We start from the raw sequence: 25,706 nt of genomic DNA, 5'->3' as shown, positions 1-25,706 counted from the left end.
TGTTTTATCGTACTTTCCCAAGCCCGTAGTATAGTGCTGTGCACACAGTAAGTGCTTAAGAAATACGATTGATTGAATGAATGAATGAATGAAAAGGCAGCTCCTCCACATTGATAATCCCAGGTGCCTCCAACTTCACTGGCTTTGTTGGCGATCTCTTCTTGTCTTCCGGCTGTCCTGGGTCCCTGGACTGTGAGGCCCTTCCAGACTGGTTAAAAACAAATTCATCCCTTAGGCATTTTCTTTTCTGAAAACAGACTGAAAACGATAACAATGAACCTTGAATTTTAAGAGCTCTCAATACCGGGCTAGCTGTAGTTCCGAGCAGAGTAATTTTGCAAGGGGTAAACAAAATGGAAAGCCCCGATTCCTTGTTATAAAGCATCTTGTGTTGCATTTTCTGTGACTGATCCTTGTGACCTTCGATGAGAATGCATTAAGTAGCTGAAAGCCTCAGAATTGAAATGGAAACTAGTAGGTCTTCTCTCGTTTATCCCCCCTCTATTTTTTTTTCTCTGTCACATACATTCTTTTCTCCCCCCAAGTTCTTCCCCCATCCCTTTCCGATCTCTCCTCTGCCATCCCTTCCCCGTTCCCCCTCCTTCCCCTGCCCTTTCCCCACCTCTCTTCCTTCCCCTGACTTTCTTCCTCCTCCCACCCACCTCCTTTTTTAAATAGTATTTGTTAAACGCACACTATGTGCTAGGCCCTGAGCTCTGGGGTAGATGCAAGCTAATCAAGCTGGACACAGTCCATGCCTCATATGTTGCTCACAGTCTCAATCTCCATTTTAAAGATGAGGTAACTGAGGCATAGAGAAGTGAAGTGACTTGCCCAAGTTCACACAGCAGACAAGAGGAGAGCCAGGATTAGAACCCAGGTCCTTCTGATTCCCTGGCCCATGCCGAATCCGCTAGGACACACTGCTACTCTCTTCCTTTTCCCCCATCCTTTCCCCTTCTCTCTTCCTTTTCCCCCATCCTTTCCCCTTCTCTCTTCCTTTTCCCCCATCCTTTCCCCTTCTCTCTTCCTTTTCCCCCATCCTTTCCCCTTCTCTCTTCCTTTTCCCCCATCCTTTCCCCTTCTCTCTTCCTTTTCCCCCATCCTTTCCCCTTCTCTCTTCCTTTTCCCTCATCCTTTCCCCTTCTCTCTTCCTTTTCCCCCATCCTTTCCCCTTCTCTCTTCCTTTCCCCCATCCTTTCCCCTTCTCTCTTCCTTTCCCCCATCCTTTCCCCTTCTCTCTTCCTTTTCCCCATCCTTTCCCCTTCTCTCTTCCTTTTCCCCATCCTTTCCCCTTCTCTCTTCCTTTTCCCCACCCTTTCCCCTTCTCTCTTCCTTTTCCCCACCCTTTCCCCTTCTCTCTTCCTTTTCCCCACCCTTTTCCCTTCTCTCTTCCTTTTCCCCACCCTTTCCCCTTCTCTCTTCCTTTTCCCCACCCTTTCCCCTTCTCTCTTCCTTTTCCCCACCCTTTCCCCTTCTCTCTTCCTTTTCCCCATCCCATCCCTCTTCCTTTCCCCATCCTTTTCCGCCTCTCTTCCCCATCCCTTCCCCTCTTCTCCCTCTACCCACTTACCCTTACCCCTCTTTCCCCACCTGCTACTTCTCTCTCTCTCTCTCTCTCTCTCTCTCTCTCTGTCTCTTTTCCTTCATTTCCTTGTCTCTTTGATCATGAATCATAGGAGACTTAAAGTTTTAATAAAATCAATCAAGTGTGGCCTGGCCTCAGTGAGCTCAGTGCTAATATCGTGCCCCAACCACGCCTAGGAGCAGACTCTTCTAAAATGCTGCATTGGCATTCCTGTGGGTAAGCCCATGGAGAAGAGAGGATTTGGCTACCGGCTCGGCAACCTTCTACACACATTTCCAACTTCAACCACTCTGTGCCTCCTTTCCCCTCCAAGTGGAGTTAAGGATAAGGGGCAGGTACTCTTTTTTGTAAAAGAAGGGCAGAAAAAAGAGAAGGCTTTGTCATTGTGTTGTCCATTTGGAAGCTGGTACTGATGAATGGGGATGTGTCCATCAACTCAGTTATTTTGTACTCTCCCGAGTGCTTAGTACAGTCCTCTGCACACAGGAAGTGCTCAGTAAATACCATTGATCGACTGACTGTGAAGGGGGCAAGTCGAAAGATGGCCCTTGGTGGCACAGAAGTACTCATGGCACTACTCTGCTAACCCCGGAACATAAACTAGATCGCAGATATAAAAGCGTCCTAAGGACGTACGTGCAGAGTTCTGTGAGGAAATTGGCCGAACCTCAGTAGTTGCTGAGAGGGTCGTCGGGCTGATTCCTGCCTCCCTTCTTTGTTCCAGGGCTGTTGAATCCCCAACTTCCACTCCCTCTGAGCACAACACCGCTTCCCGCATGGCATAACAGAAAGAGCACAGAACTGGGAATCAGAAGGTCATGGGTTCTAATCCTGACTCTGCCACATGTCCGCTCTGTGACCTTGGGCAAGTTACTTGATTTCCCTGTGCCTCAGTTACCTCATCTGTAAAATGGGGATTGAGACTGTAAACCCCACATGGGACAAGGGACTATATCCAACCTGATTTACTTGTATCCACCTCAGTGCTCAGTACAGTGCCTGGCACATAGTAAGCCCTTAACAAATACCATAATTATTATTCCTATTCTGTACCCCAGAACTTAGAACAGTGCTGGGCACATGGTAAATAGTTAAGTAACATAATTATTCTTCATAATTATTATTCCCAGCAGAAGGATCCGGGAGCAGGAACCAAGGTATAAGGAGGCCGGCGCTCAAAATGAAATGACTGTGTGTTAAGGCAACTGAGTCCCCATGAGTATCGGATGGGGACTGAGCAGCTGAAAAGTTCAGGGCTAAAGGGACCACCCCGGGTGGTGGGAGAAGGATTGCCCAACGGAAAGTGTATTGGATAATATGCCAACGAGAGAGGACGGGGCCAAGAGAGGGCTGAGATCCCACCAGGAGATTTTTGAGAGATTCCCAAAGCAGGTATCGTTGGCATGTCCATTGATGAGGAGGGACAGAAGTGATGTGTAGGGAGGGAATGTGCAGTATTTTGAGGGAGAAGGGCAGGCATGCTAAGGATCTTTCCTCCTCCCTTGCGCCAGGGCAGAGCAGGGGCCTGGTTCCATAGAGGTGACCTCATGGAGAAGCAGCGTGACTTAGTGGAAAGAGCATGGGCTTGGGAGTCGTAGGTCATGGGTTCTAATTCCACCTCTGCCACTTGTAAGCTGTGTGACTTAGGAAAAGTCACTTAACTTCTCTGTGCCTATTACCTCATCTGTCAAGTGGGGATTAAGGATGTGAGCCCCACGTGGGACAACCTGATTACCTTATATCTACCCCAGCACTTAGAACAGTAGTGGGCACATAGTAAGCGCTTAATAAGTACCGTTATTACTATCAGTTCCTCCCTTGAGTTGAGTGGGGTCTTCATACAATGGGGCTTCAGTGCCTGGGTTTGGGGGAGAGGTGCTGAGGGCTGGTGGAGGGGAGGAGGGGTCCTTTGGGCCTCTTTGGGGAGTGCTGGTCACAGTTGTGGGCAGGCTCTCAGGAGCAGAGGGGTCCGATGTGCGATTGCGATGTGCATCTTGGACTTCCCAGCCTGCATCAGCAAGTGCCGGATTTTTAGGTCCTTTTTCCTAATCATCAGAGTGGAAGGTCACCTCCTCTATCCCTCTGCCTCCTCAACAGGATTGTATCCAACCCCAATCCACGTGGACAGTGGGGAGAATTATTTCTCCAGAGGATAAAGGCTACCAGAGTCCACCCATATCCCTGGGGATCTTGAGGAAAACCCAGGGAAGCTGCCAGCTGAGGAGGATGATGTCCTCACTGGAAAGGGTTGGATGGGGGCCAACGGGGGCTAGTAGAGATAGCCTACTGCAGACTACCTGCCCCCAGCAAGATGCCTGACGGCTATCTCGTTGCCCTTCAATTTCATCAGCTGGCAGGGCTGGGTTAGCCCATCAGGCTCAATCATTCACTCAATCAGAAGGTGAACAAATTGCACATCATTGGAAAGGCAGGTGGGGTCTGGCTCTGACTCTTTCCAAAGCCTTCAGTGGGCCCTACTCAGGGCCTCCCAGCACTAGTTGATGCAGTGCCCGGAATTGAAGAGGACTTTGTATGGCCAGGTTCTTTGACTTCATCTGTTTATTTTTCCCTTTTCCACTAAAAGCCGCTTTTGGGTGGAGATCAGCACTCAAAATGCTGCAGGTGGGAAAAGCAGCACATCCCCCGGCCCCTTCCCCTCAGAAAAAGGGTCCCGTCTCCCTCGGGTCCCCTGGTTAGGTCTGAGAGCCGGGCCACTGAGTTCTGTGGTGCCATAGAGGTCCGGGTCAGAGCCCTGACCCAATCTAAGGGTTTCCTGCTTTTGTGACTTCCAGATTTCCCCATTACGGTAAGAACAGTAATAATTGAGAAGCAGCGTGGCCCAGTGGAAAGAACACAGGCTTAAGAGTCAGAAGTCACGGGTTCAAATCCTGGCCCCACCACTTGTCAGCTGTGTGACTTTGGGCAAGTCACTTAACTTCTCTGGGCCTCAGTTCCCTCATCTGTAAAATGGGGATGAAGACTGTGAGCCCCATGTGGGACAACATGATCAGCTCGTATCCTCCCCAGCACTTCATTCATTCATTCATTCATTCAATCGTATTTATTGAGTGCTTACTGTGTGCAGAGCACTGTACTAAGCGCTTGGGAAGTACAAGCTGACAACATAGAGACGGTCCCTACCCAACAGTGGGCTCACAGTCTAGAAGGGGGAGACAGAGAACAAAACATATTAACAAAATAAAATAAATAGAATAAATATGTATAAATAAATAGAGTAATAAATACATACAAACATATATACATATATGCAGGTGCTGTGGGGAGGGGAAGGAGGTAAGGCCGGGGGGATGGAGAGGGGGGGGGAGGGGGAGAGGAAGGAGGGGGCTCAGTCTGGGAAGGCCTCCTGGAGGAGGTGAGCTCTCAGTAGGGCCTTAAGCACTTAGAACAGTGCTTTGTACATAATAAGCACTTAACAAATGCCATAATTATTATTATTAATTGTGGTGCCTGTTAAGCACTTACTATGAGACCAACACTGTACTAAGCACTGGGGTACACACGAGATGGTCAGGTCTGACCCAGTCCCTGCCACATGTGGGGCTCATAGTCTGCCAGAGGGGGAACAAATATTTAATCCCCATTTTATGGATGAGGAAACTGAGGCAAAGAGAAGTTAAGTGACTTAACCGAGGTTACATAGTCTGCAAACCGCAGAACAGGGATTAGAACCCAGCTCCCAGGTCACCTCTCCCACCCTGTTTCAGGGCCTTGGGGTTCATTTCTCCAGCATTTCACTTCTCTGTCTAAGGTCTTCAAGGCCAGAAAAGAGGATGTTTGAGGTGAAAAAGGAATATATTTGCTTCATGCAAACCACTTTCAGCTTTTATTTCTCTCCCTCTGGTCTTCAGGGCCATCAAAGATAGATTATATGAGGTAAATTTCTAGACTGTGAGCCCATTGTTGGGTAGGGACCATCTCTATATGTTCCTGACTTGTACTTCCCAAGCGCTTAGTACAGTACTCTGCACACAGTAAGGACTCAATAATTATGAATGAATGAATTTCCAGGCCTGTTAAAGCTTTCGTGATGGTTCTTATCTATGGGAGCCGTGCCTTTGAACCGAAAATATCCCCGAAGTTGCCAGGGGCTGGGCTGCCCTGCCCCCTCTTTGAGAGCGAGCACGTTTTCTGCTGTGACTGTGTATCCATATAGGTCTCCACCCAGTTCCCAGAGCACAGCTTCTTGGCCCTTCTCTCCGCGTCGTTGCCCGGTGATGGGCCCGGGAGACTCCGCGGTCCCAGGGAGCGGCTGCTCTGTGTCTCCCACACCCGGGGCCGGTCGACACGTGGATGGAGCACAGGCTTGGGAGTCAGAGGACCTGGGTTCTAATCCTGGCTCCACCACTTGCCTGCCGGGTGACCTTGGACCTCTGTTACCTCATCTGCAAAATGGGGATTAAGGTTGTGAGCCCCATGCGGGACATGGACTGCGTCCAGCCTGATCTCGTGTCTACCTCAGAGATTAGAACAATGCCTGGCACATCAGCACTTAACAAATACCATGAAAAAGATGGGGCAGAAGGAGGCTGGGCTTTGGTGAGACTCTTGGCTTTGGATGTTTAACTTTTTTTTTTTTAAATCCAAACCCCCAAGAAACAACCATTCCATTGTCTGGGACTTGGAGAGGTGGTGTCTCTCAATCTGTCTTTTTTTTTTTGCGTGTGTGTGTCTCGCTCTCTCTCTTTCTCTCTGTGCGTGTGTCCCGTCTAAGGGGGAGAAGCTGAATTCCTCTGAAGTGCTTTAAGGGCTGCTGCTCAGGTGCAGGCAGATTCCAGCCCGCCCCAAGCGGGAATGTGTTAGCCCACGTCACAGCTGTATATTGCTGGCATGCAAACTGGGCTCTGGGCCAGGGCTCCTTGCTTCCTTCAAGGTCCTGATGGTTCCTCCTTACTGGGTAATCCCTGCTACCTCAGTCTCACCAACGTCTCTCTGAGCTCCTCCTGGACTACAAGAGCTTGGTTGTCAGACCTCCCCTCCCCATCCCCACATCCCATCATCATCATCAATCGTATTTATTGAGCGCTTACTGTGTGCAGAGCACTGTACTAAGCGCTTGGGAAGTACAAGTTGGCAACATATAGAGACAGTCCCTACCCATAGTGGGCTCACAGTCTAGAAGGGGGAGACAGACAACAAAACAAAACATGTTAACAAAATAAAATAAACAGAATAAATATGTACAAGTAAAATAAATAGAGTAATAAATATGTACAAACATACATACATATATACAGGTGCTGTGGGGAGGGAAGCCCTACCCAACAGTGGGCTCACAATCTAAAAGGGGGAGACAGAGAACAAAACCAAACATACTAACAAAATAAAATAAATAGAAGAGATATGTACAGGTAAAATAAATAAATAAATAGAGTAATAAATGTGTACAAACATATATACATATATACAGGTGGGATATAAAGATATCCCAGCCATCTTTGCTTCAGCTGTGACCATGCCAGGGGAACTAGGAGGCCTGGGGTGCCAGACTGGCTGAGGGACTTCACAGGGGAGATGCTGCCCCAGAAAGAGATGGGTCAGGATGGGTTTCTGCAGGGCAGGGGATGGGGGCCTTCTCTATTTCCCCAACATCCCAGACCCCCACTGGAGCACCATCTGGTTCTGCTACTCCCCAACTCACCCCCATCTCTCTCATGCTGTCTTTCTCCTGCTCACTCATCTGTTCCCTCTCTTCCTCATTCTGTCCTTCCTCCCTGTCTTGCTCTCTCTATCTGTCTCTCCTTCCTTCAGCACCTACCTGAACTTGCAGTGAACCTGAGCCACCCTCCCTTCAAACTCTCTGCCCCTCCCTGTCCTGATCCTCTTGTTACCTTCTCTGGGGTCAGAGGAAGGAGTTGGGACTGGAGAGTTCTGGGTGTCAATCAATGCTATTTATCCAGTACTTACTGTCCAGAGCACTGTACTAAGTGCTTGGTGAGAATGCACTACAATAGAGTGTCAATAGGAGATCGATGCCCACAAGGAATTTACGGAGTAGAAGATATCTGGGGCAGGCGAACAAGGTACCATCTGGGCCTGTGGAGTTGGAGCGAAGGGGAGGGGTCTGGTGGGTCCTGGGAGCTGGCTCAATTGCTGGAGGGATGGGCTGGGGGCAGTCAGGAACTTCTCCCATCGTGGGGAGAAGTAGGCCCTTTCTGCAGATTGAGGAAAAACAGATCAACTGGGGTTCTAATCCCATCATCATCATCAATTGTATTTATTGAGCGCTTACTATGTGCAGAGCACTGTACTATCTCTGCCACATCTGGGATGCCACATCCCATCTCTGCCACATCCCTGCTGTGTCACCTTGGGCAAGTTACTTAACTTGCCTCAACTGTAAAATGGGGATTTAATGCCTGTTCTACCTCCTTCTTAGACTGTGAGCCCCATGTGGGACAGGGAATGTGTCCAACTTGATTAAGTTCAGTCAATCAATTGTATTTACTAAGCGCTTACTGTGTGCAGAGTACCGTACTAAGTGCGTGAGAGGGTGCAGTATCACAGAATTGGTGGACATGTTCCCTGCCCACAACGAGCTTACAATTCTATCTACCACAGTGTTTGGACCAGCGCTGGACACAAATTAAATGCTTAAATATCTTGGGGAAAAAAAGGCAAAGTGATTCTGTCCCAGCTCTTTGGGGAGGGTTCCTGCTTCCCGAGGTCCATCTCCCACTCATCAGCCCAAGCTCCAGAGCAGTGGCCAAAGTGATGATGATGATGGTGTTTACGTGCTTACTAAGTGCCAAGCACTGTTCTAAGTGCTGGGGTAGATACAAGGTGATCAGGTTGTCCCACGTGGGGCTCACAGTCTTAGTCCCCATTTTACAGATGAGGGAACTGAGGCATAGAGAAGTTAAGGGACTTTCCCAAAGTCACACAGCTGAGAAGTGTCAGAGGCAGGATTAGAACTCAGGACCTCCGATTCCCAAGCCCGGGCTCTTGCCACCAAACCAAGTTCAGCAAAGCCCCTGCGGCTCTTCATGAGACCCCGGAAGTGAAGCAGGAAGTGACCAAGAGCTCCTTCCCTTCCCCACAGCACCTGTATATATGTATATATGTTTGTACATATTTATTACTCTATTTATTTAGTTTACTTGTACATATCTATTCTATTTATTTTATTTTGTTAGTATGTTTGGTTTTGTTGTCTGTCTCCCGCTTTTAGACTGTGAGCCCACTGTTGGGTAGGGACTGTCTCTATATGTTGCCAATTTGTACTTCCCAAGCGCTTAGTACAGTGCTCTGCACATAGTAAGTGCTCAATAAATACGATTGATGATGATGATGATGATAGACTGCTGTCAACCTTTCCACAACCTACTGGCCTTGACGGAATCTCTGCTGCCTTCTCTCTTCTACAGCCAAAACTAGGTTCTGGCCAAGGCAAGGGACGGGATGAGGAGACAAGAGAGAAGCAACATGGGTTATAGGAAAGAGCAAGAGCTCTTGCTGTGGCCACAGCCCGGGGAAGCTCCATGACCTAGTGGATAGAGCACAGGCCTGGGAGTTAGAAGGACCTCAGTTGTAATCCCAGCCCCATCACTTGTCTGCTATGTGACTTTCGGCAAGTCCCTTCGCTTCTCTGGGCTTCAGTTACCCCGTCTATGAAATGGGAATTGAGACTTTGAGCCCCACATGGGACAGGGACTATGTCCAACCCAATTTGCTTGTATCCACTCCAGTGCTTAGTACAGTGCTCGGCACAAAGTAAGTGCTTAACATACCATTATTATGTATTATTATCAGGCCAGAGCGAGTAAAGGAGAAGTCTCATGTTGGTTTTAATTTTATTTAAAAAACTGACAAAAAAAAAAATCCCAGGGCAGGAGCAACCCCTGCATCAGCTGATGATTACTGCATAAGTCTCCTCTCTGATCTCCCATTCTCCTGTCTCTCCCCATTTCAATCTATACTTCATGCTGCTACCCAGATCATCTTTGTGCATAAATGCTCTGGGCATGTTACTCCCCTCCTCAAAAATCTCCAGTGGCTACCAATCAACCTATGCATCAGGCAAAAACTCCTCACTCTCGGCTTCAAGGCTGTCCATCACCTCACCCCTTCCTATCTCACCTCCCTTCTTTCCTTCTCCAGCCCAGCCTGCACCCTCCGCTCCTCTACCGCTAACCTCCTCACTGTGCCTTGTTCTCTCCTTTCCCGCCGTTGACCCCCGACCCATGTCCTTCCCCTGGCCTGGAATGCCCTCCCTCTGCCCATCCACCAAGCTAGCTCTCTTCCTCCCTTCAAAGCCCTACTGAGAGCTCACCTCCTCCAGGAGGCCTTCCCAGACTGAGCCTCCTCCCCATCCACCCCCTCCCTACCTCCTTCCCCTCCCCACAGCACCTGTATATATGTTTGTACATATTTATTACTCTATTTATTTTACTTGTACATATTTACATATTCTATTTATTTTGTTAATATGTTTTGTTTGGTTGTCTGTCTCCCCCTTCTAGACTGTGAACTTGCTGTTGAGTAGGGACCATCTCTATATATTGCCAACTTGTACTTCCCAAGCGCTTAGTACAGTGCTCTGCACACAGTAAGCTCTCAATAAATACAATTGAATGAATGAATGAATGAACCCCGAGACCAAGGAGAGTCACAACCATTGCCCAGCCCAGAGGGTCTTCACCCAGGGTCTCTACATACTCAATTACCCTCCCCCTTTCAAAGCCTTATTGAAGACACATCTCCTCCAAGAGACCTTCCCTGACTAAACCCTCCTTTCCTCTTCTCCCACTCCCTTCTGGTCATCCTGACTTTCCCCCTTTATTCATCGCCCCCACTTCCCAACCCCTTGGCACTTACGCATGTCTCTGTAATTCATTGATTTCTATTAATGTTTGTCTCTCCCTAAAGACTGTCAGCTTGTTGTGAGCAGGGAATGGGTCTGTCTATGGTTATATTGTACTCTCCCAAGCGCTTAGTACAGTGCTCTGCACACAGTAAGTGTGCGATAAATACGACTGACTGACATGCTTGGACAGGGGCCAGGCCAGCAGCAGATTGCATCCTATGCTTAGCAGGGGGAGGCGGTGCCACATTAGGTCATAATTCAAACCCTTCGCCTAGGGATTGGTAGAACTGCTGGGACATCCAGACAAATTTGTCATCCAACCGCCTGCCTCTGACGCAAACCGTACCCCCGTCATGGACCCCCAGGCTCTTTTCCGTAAGGTCCAGCTGTGAGGCGGTTTTAACACTAGCCTGCTGAAAGAGACATGACCACTCAAGAACTTGAGACTTGGGGAGGGGCTGGAGGAAAGGGGCGGTGAAATGACAGAAAGCAGAGAGAGCAGAGAGACTCACACCTTCCTCCTGTGCATTTCCCTGTCTTGTTTTTTTAAGACATTTGTTAAGCACTTACTATGTGCGAGGCGCTGTACTAAGCACTGGGGTAGATACAATCAATCAATCAATCGTATTTATTGAGCGCTTACTATGTGCAGAGCACTGTACTAAGTGCTTGGGAAGTACAAATTGGCAACACATAGAGACAGTCCCTACCCAACAGTGGGCTCACAGTCTAAAAGGGGGAGACAGAGAACAGAACCAAACATACCAATAAAATAAATAGGATAGAAATGTACAAGTAAAATAAATAAATAAATAAATAGAGTAATAAATATGTACAACCATATATACATATATACAGGTGCTGTGGGGAAGGGAAGGAGGTAAGATGGGGGGATGGAGAGGGGGACGAGGGGGAGAGGAAAGAAGGGGCTCAGTCTGGGAAGGCCTCCTGGAGGAGGTGAGCTCTCAGCAGGGCCTTGAAGGGAGGAAGAGAGCTAGCTTGGCGGGTGGGCAGAGGGAGGGCATTCCAGGCCCGGGGGATGACGTGGGCCAGGGGTCGAAGGCGGGACAGGCGAGAACGAGGTACGGTGAGGAGATTAGCGGTGGAGGAGCGGAGGGTGCGGGCTGGGCAGATACAAGATGTCAGAGTAGACACAGTCCATGTCCCACATGGGGCTCACAGTCTTAATCCCCGTTTGATGAACTGAGACTTACCTAGGACCCCCACAGCTGACAAATGGCAGAACTGGGATTAGAACCCAGGACCTCTGACCCCCAGGCTCTTGCTCTTTCCACTAACCCATGCTGCTTCTCTCTTTCTCCCCACCCAGTCCCTTGCCTTGGCCAGAGGCGAGTTTTGGCTGTGAGCCCACTGTTTCTAGAGTAGGGACTGTCTCTATATGTTGCCAGCTTGTACTTCCCAAGCGCTTAGTACAGTGCTCTGCACACAGTAAGTGCTCAATAAATACGATTGATTGATTTTGGCTGTAGAATAGAGGAGGCAGCAGAGATTCCATCAGGGCCAGTAGCTTGTGGAAAGGTTGACAGCAGCCCAACTCTTGGTCATTTCCTGTTTCCTGTACCCATTATCTCCCCTCTTCCCACCCTCCTTTCCCCATTATCTCCCTTCTCTCCACCCTCATTCCCTCTTACACTTCTGCAGTTTCCACTCTGTTCAGTGTCCATGACTCCAAGGAGACAGCTAAAGCATTGACCCCAGCTTGTGAGGAGTGGGAAATATATTCAACAATTATTCTCGGATTTGTTAAGCGCTCACTATGTGCCAAGCAGCAGCAAGGCCTAGTGGATGGTCAGTCAATGGTATTTATTGAGTGCTTACTGTGTAATGATGATGATAATGGTATTTGAACACTTACTATGTTCCAGGCACTGTGTGTACAGGCCACTGTACTAAGCTCTTGGGAGAGTACAATATAATAAACAGATACATTCCCTGCCCACAACGAGCTTACAGTCTAGTCGCCAAACTAGCCCTCTTCCCCCCCTTCAAAGCCCTACTGAGAGCTCACCTCCTCCAGGAGACCTTCCCAGACTGAACCCCCCCCTTTTCCTCTCCTCCTCCTCCCCTCCCCATCGCCCCCCTCCCTACAGCACTTGTGTATTATGTATTATGCTATTTATTTTATTAATGATGTGTATATAGCTATAATTCTATTTATTTTGATGGTATTGACCCCTGTCTACTTGTTTTGTTTTGTTGTCTGTCTCCCCCTTTTAGACTGTGAGACCATTGTTGGGTAGGGACCGTCTCTGTTGCCGATTTGTACTTCCCAAGCACTAGTACAGTGCTGTGCACACAGTAAGCACTCAATAAATATGAGTGAATGAATGGAGGGGGAGACAGACATTAATATAAATTACAGATATGCACATAAGTTCTGTGGGACTGGGAGGGGGTGATGAATGAAGGGAGCAAGTCAGGGTGACGCAGGAGGGAGTAGGAGAAGAACAAAAGAAAGGCTTTGTCAGGGAAGGCCTCTTGAAGCCTTTGAAGCCCGGGAAAATAATTGTCAGATATGAGAGGGAGGGCGTTCTAGGCCAGAGGCAGGATGTGGGAGAGTGGGAGAGTGTGGACTAGGAGTCAAAGGACCTGGGTTCTAATCCTAGTTCTGCTACTTGTCTGTGGTGCGATCTTTCACTTCTCTAGACTTCAGTTTCCTCATCTGTAAAATAGGGATTACGACTGCAATCCCTCTGTGGGATCGGGACACAGTCCAACCTGATTAGCTTGTTTCTACCCTAGCACCTAAGAGTGCCTGGCACATAGTAAGAATTTAACAAATACAATTGGAAAAAAAAAAAGTGCTGGGGTAGATTCGAGATAATTGAGAAGCAGCGTGGCTCAGTGGAAAGAGTACGGGCTTTGGAGTCAGAGGTCATGGGTTCAAATCCCGGGTCTACCAACTGTCAGCTGTGTGACTTTGAGCAAGTCACTTAACTTCTCTGTGCCTGTTCCCTTGTCTGTAAAATGGGGATTAATAATAATAATAATGATAGCATTTATTAAGCGCTTACTGTGTGCAAAGCACTGTTCTAAGCGCTGGGGAGGTTACAGGGTCATCCGCAAGACCCTGTCACATCCACATCCACAAGAAACAGCTGCAATCTTCAACCCCAAGATCAGGAGAATCACCTAGTTAGTCTCCATTTTTGTCCATGGTTTCATCCCCTTTGGGGTGTGCTAGGATTGCGGGTGGGGAGAGGCACTAGTGGGTGTTTTTTTCTGCCCCTTGGTTGGGGGCCCTTTATAGTGCTTTGTACAGTGCTTGGCACATAGTAAGCACATAACAAATGCCACAGTTAGTATTATTATTAACATTTTTCCATTAGGCCATACTGCTTCTATACTATATTGCTTCCTCCTACCTGTAATTTATTTTAGGATCTACCTCCCCACCTCAGTTTGTAAGTTCCCTGCGGGCAGGGAGAAGAGGAAAGGAGGACTTAGGGAAGGCCTCTTGGAGGAAATGTACCTTCAATAAGGTTTTGAAGGGGGGAGACTAATTGTCTGTCGGATTTGAGGAGGGGGAGGGTGTTCCAGGCCAGAGGCAGGACAATGACGATGGCGAGGTGACGGCGGCAAGATCAAGGCACAGTAAGAAGATTAGTGTTAGAGGAGTGAAGTGTGCAGGCTGGTTTGTAGTAGGAGAGTGGCAAGGTGAGGTAGGAGGGAGCAAGGTGATTGAGTGCTTTAAAGCCGACATTCATATTTATTGAGCGCTCACTGTGTGCAGACCACTGTACTGAGCTCTTGGGAGAGTACAGTATAACAGACATTCCCTGCACGCAAGGAGCTTACAGTCTAGAGGGGGGACGGACATTAATATAAATGGATAACTCTCCCCCTACTCCCCCTCCCCATCTCCCCCCGCCTTACCTCCTTCCCCTCCCCACAGCACCTGTATATATGTATGTTTGTTTGTACGTATTTATTACTCTATTTATTTTACTTGTACATATTTATTCTGTTTATTTTATTTTGTTAACATGTTTTGTTTTGTTGTCTGTCTCCCCCTTCTAGACTGTGAGCCCACTATGGGTAGGGACCGTCTCTGTATGTTGCCAACTTGTACTTCCCAAGCGCTTAGTACAGTGCTCTGCACACAGTAAGCGCTCAATAAATACGATTGAATGAAAGGAGTTTTTGTTTGAGGAGAGTTTCCCATCTGTCCTGGGATGTGGCAGGTCTCTCAACTGACCCCCTTTTACCAGGATGGCGGTCTCTAGTTCTGAAGGATGAACCGCTCTGGTGGAACAGCCCATCACAGGCTGCCAGGATGGGGAAGATGGGGGTGGCCCAGGAAGTAGAGCAGAACAGCTTGGCAGGAGAAAGGCGACCCTTCTCCAGGACTTGGGAACCACCTACCGTTCCCTTCCCCAATACGCCAACTCCATTTATTTATTTATAAAAAAATTGGAGAGCGCTTGCTGTGTTCAGAACACTGTATCTGTCTAATGTCTGTCTCCCCCTCTTGACTGTAAGCTCTTTGTGGGCAGGGAATATGTCTGTTAATTGTTGTAATCTCCCAAGCACTTAGTACAGTGCTCTGCATCCCCTAAGTGCTCAATAAATATGAATGAATGAATTAATGAACTTCCTTGCTCCCACACACCCCACCCCAGGCTGCACGAGGAGGCAGAGGCAGATCTGGGAAAATGATCTCTGCCGAGTTGGCAGTGTATTAGTGTGACCTTCAGAGAGATGTCCTGGGGCTGAGGGATTAAGGTTTGAAGGAAACTAGACTGCTGGCTTGACTTTACCCCGCTGGTGTGCCAGGTTTGGAGAGGACGACTGTGGGCAAAAGGGATCCTGCAGGGTCAGAGCAGTATGGGTCTGAATCCTTCCCCTAGGAGTTGGCTGTTGGAGGGCCACACTGAGCTGTCCAGGTGGTGGGCGAGGGGTGACCTTCTGGGAAAGGGGGTCCATCACGGCCGTTGAGATGAGAAAGCCTGTAAGCTGTAAGTTCATTGTGGGCAGAAGTTGCATCGGTCGACTCTGTTGTATTGTACTTTCCGCAGTGCCTAGCACAGTGCTCTGTGCACAGTAAGTGCTCAATAAATACTGATTGATTGAGCCAGAGCCTAAGGTCCCCAAACTCTCCTCCCTCAGCCAGCTAGCTTTGATCACTGTCTCTGGAGCACAGAGAGGCTTCTTCCTTTCATGAAAATGCTCCTTCCTCTTCCACCTGTCTTCGCTGGATGTCTAGGAGATGGAGGCAGGACAGGGGGGATGCTCCCCATTCCACAGAGAGGCCCAGGTCCGCACCAAGTGATGGGTCCAAGGCCAAGCTTACAGGAAGGGGAGACTGAGTATCCATCTGTCGGAAGCGAGGGGGGGGGTCTCATGATAATAATAATAATAATAATAATAATAATGGCATTTGTTAGGTGCTTATTATGTGCCAAGCACTGTTCTAAGCGCTGGGGGGATACAAGGTAATCAGGCTGTCCCACATGGGGCTCACAGTCTTAATCCCTGAGGCCCAGAGAAGTTAAGTGACTTGCCCAAAGTCACACAGCTGACAAGTGGCGGAGCGGGATTAGAACCGACTCCCAAACCCGTGCTCTTTCCACTGAGCCACGCTGCATCTCATGTTCTGGGGTTGTTGGGTGGCAGCAGCAGGACTCCGTGTGGTAGCATAGCCTGGGAAGGAAGTGGTGGGAGAGCCAGGAGGAGAGCCAGCCGTTTTGCTGCTCAGCCCTCTACTCCACTAGCTCAACTGCAAGCTGTCTCTGTCCCTTGCTCTTTCTGTGTCTGTCCCTCTTTCTCTGTATGTCCCTCTCTCTTTCTCTGTCTGTCCCCCTCTCTCTCTATCTGTCCCCCTCTCTCTCTGTCTGTCCCCCTCTCTCTCTGTCTGTCCCCCTCTCTCTTTGTGTCTGTCCCTCTCTGTGTGTCTGTCCCTCCCTCTCTGTGTGTCTGTCCCTCTCTCTCTCTGTGTCTGTCCCTCTCTCTCTGTGTGTCTGTCCCTCTCTCTCTCTGTGTGTCTGTCCCTCTCTCGCTCTGTGTGTCTGTCCCTCTCTCTCTCTGTGTGTCTGTCCCTCTCTCTCTGTGTGTGTCTGTCCCTCTCTCTCTCTCTCTGTGTCTGTCCCCCTCTCTCTCTGTTCCCCTCTCTCTCTGTGTCTGTTCCCCTCTCTCTCTGTGTCTGTCCCTGTCTCTCTCTGTGTCTGTCCCTCTCTCTCTCTGTGTCCGTCCCCCTCTCTCTCTTTGTGTCTGTCCCCCTCTCTCTCTGTGTCTGTCCCCCTCTCTCTTTGTGTCTGTCCCCCTCTCTCTTTGTGTCTGTCCCCCTCTCTCTTTGTGTCTGTCCCCCTCTCTCTTTGTGTCTGTCCCCCTCTCTCTTTGTGTCTGTCCCCCTCTCTCTTTGTGTCTGTCCCCCTCTCTCTTTGTGTCTGTCCCCCTCTCTCTGTGTCTGTCCCCCTCTCTCTGTGTCTGTCCCCCTCTCTCTTTGTGTCTGTCCCTCTCTCTCTCTATGTCTGTCCCCCTCTCTCTTTGTGTCTGTCCCTCTCTCTCTCTCTCTCTCTCTGTGTCTGTCCCTCTCTGTGTCTCTCTCTTTGTGTCTGTCCCTCTCTCTCTGTGTGTCTGTCCCCCTCTCTCTCTGTGTCTGTCCCTCTCTCTCTCTGTGTGTCTGTCCCTCTCTCGCTCTGTGTGTCTGTCCCTCTCTCTCTCTGTGTGTCTGTCCCTCTCTCTCTGTGTGTGTCTGTCCCTCTCTCTCTCTCTCTGTGTCTGTCCCCCTCTCTCTCTGTTCCCCTCTCTCTCTGTGTCTGTTCCCCTCTCTCTCTGTGTCTGTCCCTGTCTCTCTCTGTGTCTGTCCCTCTCTCTCTCTGTGTCCGTCCCCCTCTCTCTCTTTGTGTCTGTCCCCCTCTCTCTCTGTGTCTGTCCCCCTCTCTCTTTGTGTCTGTCCCCCTCTCTCTTTGTGTCTGTCCCCCTCTCTCTTTGTGTCTGTCCCCCTCTCTCTTTGTGTCTGTCCCCCTCTCTCTTTGTGTCTGTCCCCCTCTCTCTTTGTGTCTGTCCCCCTCTCTCTTTGTGTCTGTCCCCCTCTCTCTGTGTCTGTCCCCCTCTCTCTGTGTCTGTCCCCCTCTCTCTTTGTGTCTGTCCCTCTCTCTCTCTATGTCTGTCCCCCTCTCTCTTTGTGTCTGTCCCTCTCTCTCTCTCTCTCTCTCTGTGTCTGTCCCTCTCTGTGTCTCTCTCTTTGTGTCTGTCCCTCTCTCTCTGTGTGTCTGTCCCCCTCTCTCTCTGTGTCTGTCCCCCTCTCTCTTTGTGTCTGTCCCCCTCTCTCTTTGTGTCTGTCCCCCTCTCTCTTTGTGTCTGTCCCCCTCTCTCTTTGTGTCTGTCCCCCTCTCTCTTTGTGTCTGTCTCCCTCTCTCTTTGTGTCTGTCCCCCTCTCTCTTTGTGTCTGTCCCTCTCTCTCTCTATGTCTGTCCCCCTCTCTCTTTGTGTCTGTCCCTCTCTCTCTCTCTCTCTCTGTGTGTGTCTGTCCCTCTCTGTGTCTCTCTCTCTGTGTCTGTCCCTCTCTCTCTGTGTGTCTGTCCCCCTCTCTCTCTGTGTCTGTCCCTCTCTCTCTCTGTGTCTGTCCCTCTCTCTCTGTGTGTCTGTCCCTCTCTCTCTCTCTGTCTGTCCCCCTCTCTCTTTGTGTCTGTCCCCCTCTCTCTTTGTGTCTGTCCCCCTCTCTCTTTGTGTCTGTCCCCCTCTCTCTTTGTGTCTGTCCCCCTCTCTCTTTGTGTCTGTCCCCCTCTCTCTTTGTGTCTGTCCCCCTCTCTTTTTGTGACTGTCCCCCTCTCTCTTTGTGTCTGTCCCTCTCTCTCTGTGTCTGTCCCTCTCTCTCTGTGTCTGTCCCTCTCTCTCTCTGTGTCTGTCCCTCTCTCTCTCTGTGTCTGTCCCTCTCTCTGTGTGTGTCTGTCCCTCTCTCTGTGTGTGTCTGTCCCTCTCTCTCTGTGTGTCTGTCCCTCTCTCTGTGTGTGTCTGTCCCTCTCTCTCTGTGTGTCTGTCCCTCTCTCTCTCTGTGTCTGTCCCTCTCTTTCTCTCTGTCTGTCCCCCTCTCTGTCTGTCCCCCTCTCTCTTTGTGTCTGTCCCCCTCTCTCTTTGTGTCTGTCCCCCTCTCTCTTTGTGTCTGTCCCTCTCTCTCTCTCTCTGTGTCTGTCCCTCTCTTCTCCGTGTCTGTCCCTCTCTCTCGATCTCTGTCTGTCCCTCTCTCTCTGTGTGTCTGTCCCTCTCTCTCTGTGTGTCTGTCCCTCTCTCTCTGTGTCTGTCCCTGTCCCTCTCTCTGTCTCTCTTTCTCTGTGTCTGCCCCTCTCTCTCTCTCTGTGTCTGTCCCTCTCTCTCTCTGTGTCTGTCCCTCTCTCTCTCTGTGTGTCTGTCCCTCTCTTCTCTGTGTCTGCCCCTCTCTCTCGCTCTCTGTCTGTCCCTCTCTCTCTCTGTGTCTGTCCCTCTCTCTCTGTGTGTCTGTCCCTCTCTTCTCTGTGTCTGCCCCTCTCTCTCGCTCTCTGTCTGTCCCTCTCTCTGTGGCTGTCCTTTCTCTCTCTGTCTTTTCCTCTCTCTGTGTGTGTGTCCCTCTCCTCTTTCTCTGTGGCTGTCTCTGTTTCTTTCCCTGTGTCTCTTTCTCTGTGGCTGTCTCTCTCTCTGTATCTCTCTGTGTATCTGTTTCTTTCTCTGTGCCTGCCTCTTTCATTCATTCATTCAGTTGTATCTATTGAGCACTTACTGTGTGCAGAGCACTGTACTAAGCGCTTGGAAAGTACAAATTGGCAACATATAGAGGTGGCCGGACTCTACCCAACACCGGCCTCACAGTCTGGAGGGGGGAGACGGACAACAAAACAAAACATGTGGACAGGTGTCGTCATCAGAATAAATAGAAGTAAAGCTAGATGCACATCATTAACAATATAAATACAATAGTAAATATGTACAAGTACAATAGAGTAATAAATCTGTACAAACATATAGGTGCTGTGGGGAGGGGAAAGAGGTAGGGTGGGGGGGGATGGGGAGGGGGAGAGGAAAGAGGGGGCTCAGTCTGGGAAGGCCTCCTGGGGGAGGTGAGCTCTCAGTAGGGCTTTGAAGGGAGTCTCTTTCTCTGCATTTGTGTCTCTTTTTTTCTTTCTCTGGGTCTTTGTTTCTCTCTGTCTCTGTGTCTCTCTGTGTCTCTTTCTCTGAGTCTCTCTCTTTCTCTACCTTTTTCTTTGTCTGTTTCTATTTTTCTCTGTGTCTGTCTCTTTCTCCCTGTCTGTCTCTCTCTGTTTCTCTCTGCATGTCTCTGTGTCTCTCTGTGTCCCCCTCCCCTTTCGCCCATCCATGTCTCTCTTCCTCTGTTCATCTCTGCATCTTCATGTCTCTATCTCCATGTGTGTGTCTCTGGGTCTCTCTCCATCACTTGCCATGTCTCAGTCAATCACTGGTATTTATTGAGAGCTCACCGTGTGCAGAGCACCATACTAAGCGCTTGGGAAAGTACAATACAGTTGAGTGGGTAGACACAGTCTCTGCCCACGACTAGTTTACAGTCCGCAGGGCGAGTCAGACAATAAAATAAATTGCAGATGGGGGAGAGGTGACTATAAGGATGCCCTGAGGCTGGGGTGAGTATCAAAGTGCTGGGGGGATGAATGCCAGTACATAGGTGACACAGAAGGGAAGGGGAATAGGATGGGGAGATGAGAATCTAGTCAGGGAAGGCTTCCTGGAGGAGATATGATTCTAATAGGGCTTTGAAGATAGGGAGAGTCTCTGTGTCTGTTGCAAGCTCCATCTTTCTCCCTCTGTCTCTCTCTCTTTCTGTCTCTCCATGTGTCTCCGTGTCAGATTACTGCTTCCTTTCCCCACATTTTGCGTCTTTCTGGAGACCATCTCTGACCTGGCCTGGTCTGTTCTCTTGGTCAGTGGAGGTCAATGAGGCTGGGTGGAAATAAACTCTCCTCCATGGGCTTTGGGAAACTGCAGTCCTTTCTTTCCGGCTAAGGCTGCGGAAGCAGGAAACCCTAGGTTGCTCACCTCTCCCTGAACCAGGAAATCCTGGGTAGGGCCCACCTGTCCCCAGCTGCATCCCAAGTCTAGCTCCCGGGAGAAGGTGGGAGGAAGGGAGGCCGGGCAAACTCACAACCGAGCCAGAAGCATAGGGTGGCTCCAGCCCTACTGGCCTTAGTAAGCGCTTAGTACAGTGCTCTGCACATAGTAAGCGCTCAATAAATACGATTGATGATGGTCATTCCCCCAGTCGAGACTGAGTCTTCTCTGTAAGTTCACTGTGGGCAGGGAATTTGTCTTCCATCTCTGTTACATTGTTATACTGTAAAAATAGTAATGGTACTCGTTAAGCGCTTACTATGTGTCAAGCACTGTTCTAAGCGCTGGGGTGGATATAAGCTAATCAGGTTGGACACAGGCCCTGTCCCACCTAAGGCTCACAGTCTTAATATCCAGTTTACAGTTGAGGTAACTGAGGCACAGAGAAGTGAAGTGGTTTGCCCAAGGTCACACAGGGGACAAGTGGCAGAGCTGGGTTTAGAACCCAGGTCCTTCTGACTCCCAGCCCTCTGTTCTGTCCACTAAGTCATGTATCTTCCCCCACTAGGCTATGCTGCTTAGTACAATGCTCTGCACATAGTAAGTGCTCAGTAAATATGACTGGTTGATTTTTTTTATTTTTCCTGCTCCTCTATAGTGCACTAAGTCACTCGCTTTAGAACAAAAAAAGACTTGAATTAAAACCCACCGCCTCCAGGAAGTCTTCCCAGGTAAACCCTCTCTGGGCCTGATCCCTTCAAGGCCTTCAGCTCTCTTTTCCTACTTATGTTTGCGTTCCCGCCTGTGTCTTTCGGCTCTTTGTCTCCTTCAGCACCTTCACGGCCACCACGTGGGTCACTCGTATCACGGGCGTACCTGTCTCCATAGCCTCTAGACTGTAAGCTCACTGTGGGCAAGGAACACATCTGCCAACTCTGTTGTATTGTATTCTCCTTAGCGCTCAGTACAGTGCTCTGCACACAGCAAGGACTCAATAAATACTATTGATGATGATCAGCGTGGTCATTGGTAATAATAATGGTGTTTGTTAACTGCTTCCTATGTGCCAGGCACTGTACTAAGTGCCGGGGTTGATACAAGATAATTGAGTTGGATACTGCCCCTGTCCCACATAGGGCTCGCAGTCTTTTCTTGGTCTTTCGGCTTCCCAAGGGAAGGCTTTGGGTCACTCCCCATGGTGCCCCGCACAGGGCTGTGCACATGGTGACTGGGGGGGTCCACCCCAGCCTCATGATGGATTGACTTGTTCGCCCCATCCCTGTCCCCGCTCCATTCACACCCCCACAACTCTTTCCCGAAGCGCCCTAGGCGGCTTCCTGATCCCCCCCACCCCAAGGGCCGGTCGGAGCTGGAAGGGGCTGCTGCTGCGGGCCGTGGTTTCCTCTTGGCCATCTTAGAAGTCCCGGAGCCAGGCTGGTCCCAAGCAGCATTTGGGTGGTTTAGCCACAGGACTTAGCCATGACGTGTTTTTTCCCTTCCACAATTCTCCGCTACCAGTCACTGGATCCTCAGCCATCCCTGGCCCCGACTCCTCCCGTCCAGACATCCGGCCCCGGATGAACGGGGAGACGGAGCCCGTCGGTTTTCAATGTGGCTTGTTGATGACAGTGTAGTTCCCGGGCTCCTTCCTGAAGGCCCCTTGCTGCATGCACGTGTGTGTAGACAACGTGCTCCATACACAAGAAGGACTCAGTAAATACCATTGATTAATCGATTGCTGTGTGTGTATGTGGACCTTGCGTCTTCCACACACAGGAAGGACTCAGTAAATAACATTGATTGATTGCTCTGTCTGTGTGTGTGTGTGATTGCCTTAGTAGGTCGAACTCCCTAAACCTGAAGTTAAGGAAAGAAAGAAATCTGCTTTCCAAGCGGGGTGCTGGGGGAAGGATCCCGGGTCAACCCCAGGCGGAGACAGGCGGGAGTTGTAGGGCTTGTTGAGTTTGGCGAGCCATCCCGCTGACCTCTGGATGGCCCGAGTTGCGGTCGTTCGTCCTCCAAGCCCGCACATTCCTCTGCCCGGCCCGGCCTCCTCTCCCTGGGCCCTTGGCACCAGTCGGCCCTCTGCGGAACAATGCCCCTCTTTGTGGGGACCGGTGCTCTGGCCCTCCTGCTGCCATCTTATCTAAACCTTGGCTTTTCGGGCCTCAGGGAGGAAGCGCTCCCCTTTTTTATTTTTTTTTTTATGGTATTTTAGTGCTTACTTTGTGCCAGGCACTGTGCTGGGGTACTTTGTGCCAGGCCCTGCTGAGAGCTCACCTCCTCCAGGAGGCCTTCCCAGACTGAGCCCCTTCCTTCCTCTCCCCCTCGTCCCCCTCTCCATCCCCCCATCTTACCTCCTTCCCTTCCCCACAGCACCTGTATATATGTTTGTACATATTTATTACTCTATTTTACTTGTACATATCTATCCTATTTATTTTATTTTGTTAGTATGTTTGGTTTTGTTCTCTGTCTCCCCCTTTTAGACTGTGAGCCCACTGTTGGGTAGGGACTGTCTCTATATGTTGCCAACTTGTACTTCCCAAGCGCTTAGTACAGTGCTCTGCACATAGTAAGCGCTCAATAAATACGATTGATGATGATGATGGGGTAGATGCAAGTTAATCATGTTGGACACAGTCCCTGTCCTACATAGGGGTCACAGTCTTAATCCCCATTTTACAGATGAGGTAATTGAGGCCCAAAGAAGTGAAGTGACTTGCCCAAGGTGACAGCAGACAAGTAGCAGAGCTGGAATTAGAACCCAGGTCCTTCTGACTCCCAGGCATGTGCTCTGTCCACTAGGCCATGCTGCTCAACAAGCCGCCCCGACCAACAGAGCAAGTGCCACATTTAATCGAGGGAGGCTGAAGTGCTTCCTTCCTCTGTCCTGTGAACATCCCTGAGGGTCTTCGCTATAAGGAGAAAATCAGGGTCCCCTCTCTCCTTGGCTGCAGATCGGGCCAGGGTTCAAATCCTGCCTCTGGATCAGGGAATGTCAGCAGGGGCCATGCCCTGCCAGTGGGGTCTCTCCAGGAATTCCAGGACTGATGATGACAGTTGTGATCGATCAATCAATGGTATTTATTGAGGGATTGCTGTGTACAGAACACTGTACTAAGAGCTTGGAAGAGTACGGTGCAACAGAGTTGGTAGACACATTCCCTGCCAACAATGAGCCTACTCTCTAGAAAAGGAGACAGACGTTAATGTAAATAAATTATAATATATTTGTTAAGGGCTTACTAGGTGTTAAGCACTGGGCTAGATTCAAGGTAATCAAGTCAGACACAATCCCTGTCCCTCATAGTGCTTACCGTGAAAGCAGGAGGGACAGTATCTATTGAAACTCCATTTTAAAGATGAGGAAACTAAAGCCCAACTTCAGTGACTTGCCCAAGGTCACACAATGGGCAAAGAGAAAGCAGGTCCTCTGGCTGCCAGGCGCATACTCTTTCCTGTCGGTCACACGTTTCCCTTCTGTGTTGATGATGGACTTGCACTGATCTGTACTGACCTGTACTGTAGGTGCTTAATACATGCTTTGCACACAGCAAGCACGATTGAATGAAATGATGAATTTTCTCCTGCCCCTCCAATGGAGGCTCGGCCCTTCTCCCCCATCCTCTTTCCTCCCCATCCTCTTTCCTCCCCACCTTTCTTCTTTGGCCTTACACTTTCCCCCTTCTGTTTCTCCCTCCCTTCAGGGAAGCTCCAGGGGGCCTCCACTAAGCCAGGCTGGGGCTCAGTCCTGGAGATGTCCACCCCGTCAGGCAACCAGCTTGGCTGTGGGGAATGAGAACATTGGAGTGGATTTTCCTATCCCAGCCTCTCCCTTTTCCCTTCCACAACCCCTTTGGTAGACGACGAGCCTTGCAGAGTTGTGTTTTTTGTGGATGAGGGCGAGAGCTAAGTTGAGCAGCAGTGGGGTTAGGCAAGCCCTTTCGTTAACCCGATCCCAGCATCACTGGATTGGTGGGGCTCCCTCCAGAGACAGGCAACATCCCGCCGGGGGTCACACAGCACTTTCAGGGAGGGACCTCTGTTCCAGCCCCTCTACCTCCGGGCACTCCTGAGGCTCCCCGGGACTGGGTCCCCTGTCCCCATATTGGGTGCCAGATAATCTCACATCCCTCCTCCTGCCCCGCCACTGGCGGAGGGTTTTTGTTGGAGGGAATCGGCACCTCAGGGGTGACCGGTGGCCCGAGGCAGGCCTGCCTGAGATCGACCGGAAGCCCTGTGGGGCTTTTTTGACTCCTGTCGGGTTCTTTGTCTCTTTCTCTGCTCCAGACTGCCAATACACTTGCCACCAGGAATGCCAAGAGCTGATCCAGCTGGACTGCAGTCAGCAGGATGGGCCAGCCTGGGTCAGGCCTCCCCCAGGATGTACCCTCACATCCAGCTCCCACCAGGTAGGGGGGCACACCCAGTACGCAGGCCAGCTGGGAGGAGACGGGCCAGGGTCATTATCTGTGCTCGGAGTTGTCCTGGAGGTTGGCAAAGTGAGGGGGTAGGGGCTGTGGAGGAGACACTGGGGTGGGCTGGGACACACTGGGGTAGGCCGGGGAGGAGATGCTGGGATGGTCTGGGAGTTGCTGGGATGGGCTGGGAGGTGCTGGGCTGGGCCAGGAGATGCTGGGATGGCCTGGAAAGATACTGGGTTGGGCCAGGTAGGAGATGCTGGGGTCTCCCTCTAGACTTTAAGCTCATTGAGGGCAGGGAATGTGTCCATTATATTATTGTATTGGACTCTCCTAATTGCTTAGTACAGCGCTCTGCACATAGTAAGCGCTCAACAGATACAACTGACCGACTGGTGGGGTGGGACCCACTCCCCATCAGCCTGAGCAGCCTTCTGTCTCTTGACTGGAGGCTGCGAAGAAGTCTTCAGGTGCTTGAGGGCTCCCAAGCCTCTGGGAGGGCGGGAGGAGAGGCCCACCCCGCCCCAAACCGGCCCTGAACCTGCTGACCGAGGCCGGGCCAGATGTCCCTGGGGGAAGGCCGCGGTTGAGAGTCAGAAGGGAACCATCTCCAGGGATCTGGGCCAGAACCCCTGGGAGGGAGCGGACAATCCAGGCTGTGAGGAAATCCCAGAGGAAAGGCCAGGAATTCTCAGGTGGACTGGCCTCCTGGGCCCCTGGTCTCATCCCAAAAATGAGATCTCCCGAGAGGGTGACTTCCCCCGCCCCAACAAGCCCGGCAGAGGACTCAATCAGTGGTATTTATTGAGCGCTTACTGCATGCAGGGCACTGTACAAAGTGCTTGGGAGAGTA

General features: G+C 50.3%; 1 protein-coding gene across 2 annotated transcripts in view; it reads left to right on the top strand.

Annotated features, from left to right (window-relative positions):
- RASSF5 (Ras association domain family member 5) overlaps window positions 1–25,706 on the top strand; it is a 144,599-nt gene that overhangs the window by 36,194 nt on the left and 82,699 nt on the right. The window contains exons 4-5 of one of the 2 annotated variants that reach the window (XM_038748734.1): window positions 11,198–11,207; window positions 24,723–24,844. In XM_038748734.1, the coding sequence (XP_038604662.1) occupies window positions 11,198–11,207; window positions 24,723–24,844 (132 nt within the window). The remainder of the gene's footprint in view (window positions 1–11,197; window positions 11,208–24,722; window positions 24,845–25,706) is intronic. The other variant, XM_038748733.1, reaches the window with a different exon arrangement.

Source organism: Tachyglossus aculeatus, chromosome 7, assembly GCF_015852505.1.
Source record: "Tachyglossus aculeatus isolate mTacAcu1 chromosome 7, mTacAcu1.pri, whole genome shotgun sequence".
In the NCBI taxonomy this organism is placed as follows: Eukaryota; Metazoa; Chordata; class Mammalia; order Monotremata; family Tachyglossidae; genus Tachyglossus; species Tachyglossus aculeatus.
The sequence above is the reverse complement of the archived record's forward strand: the minus strand, read 5'-3'. Positions and strand labels throughout refer to the sequence as shown.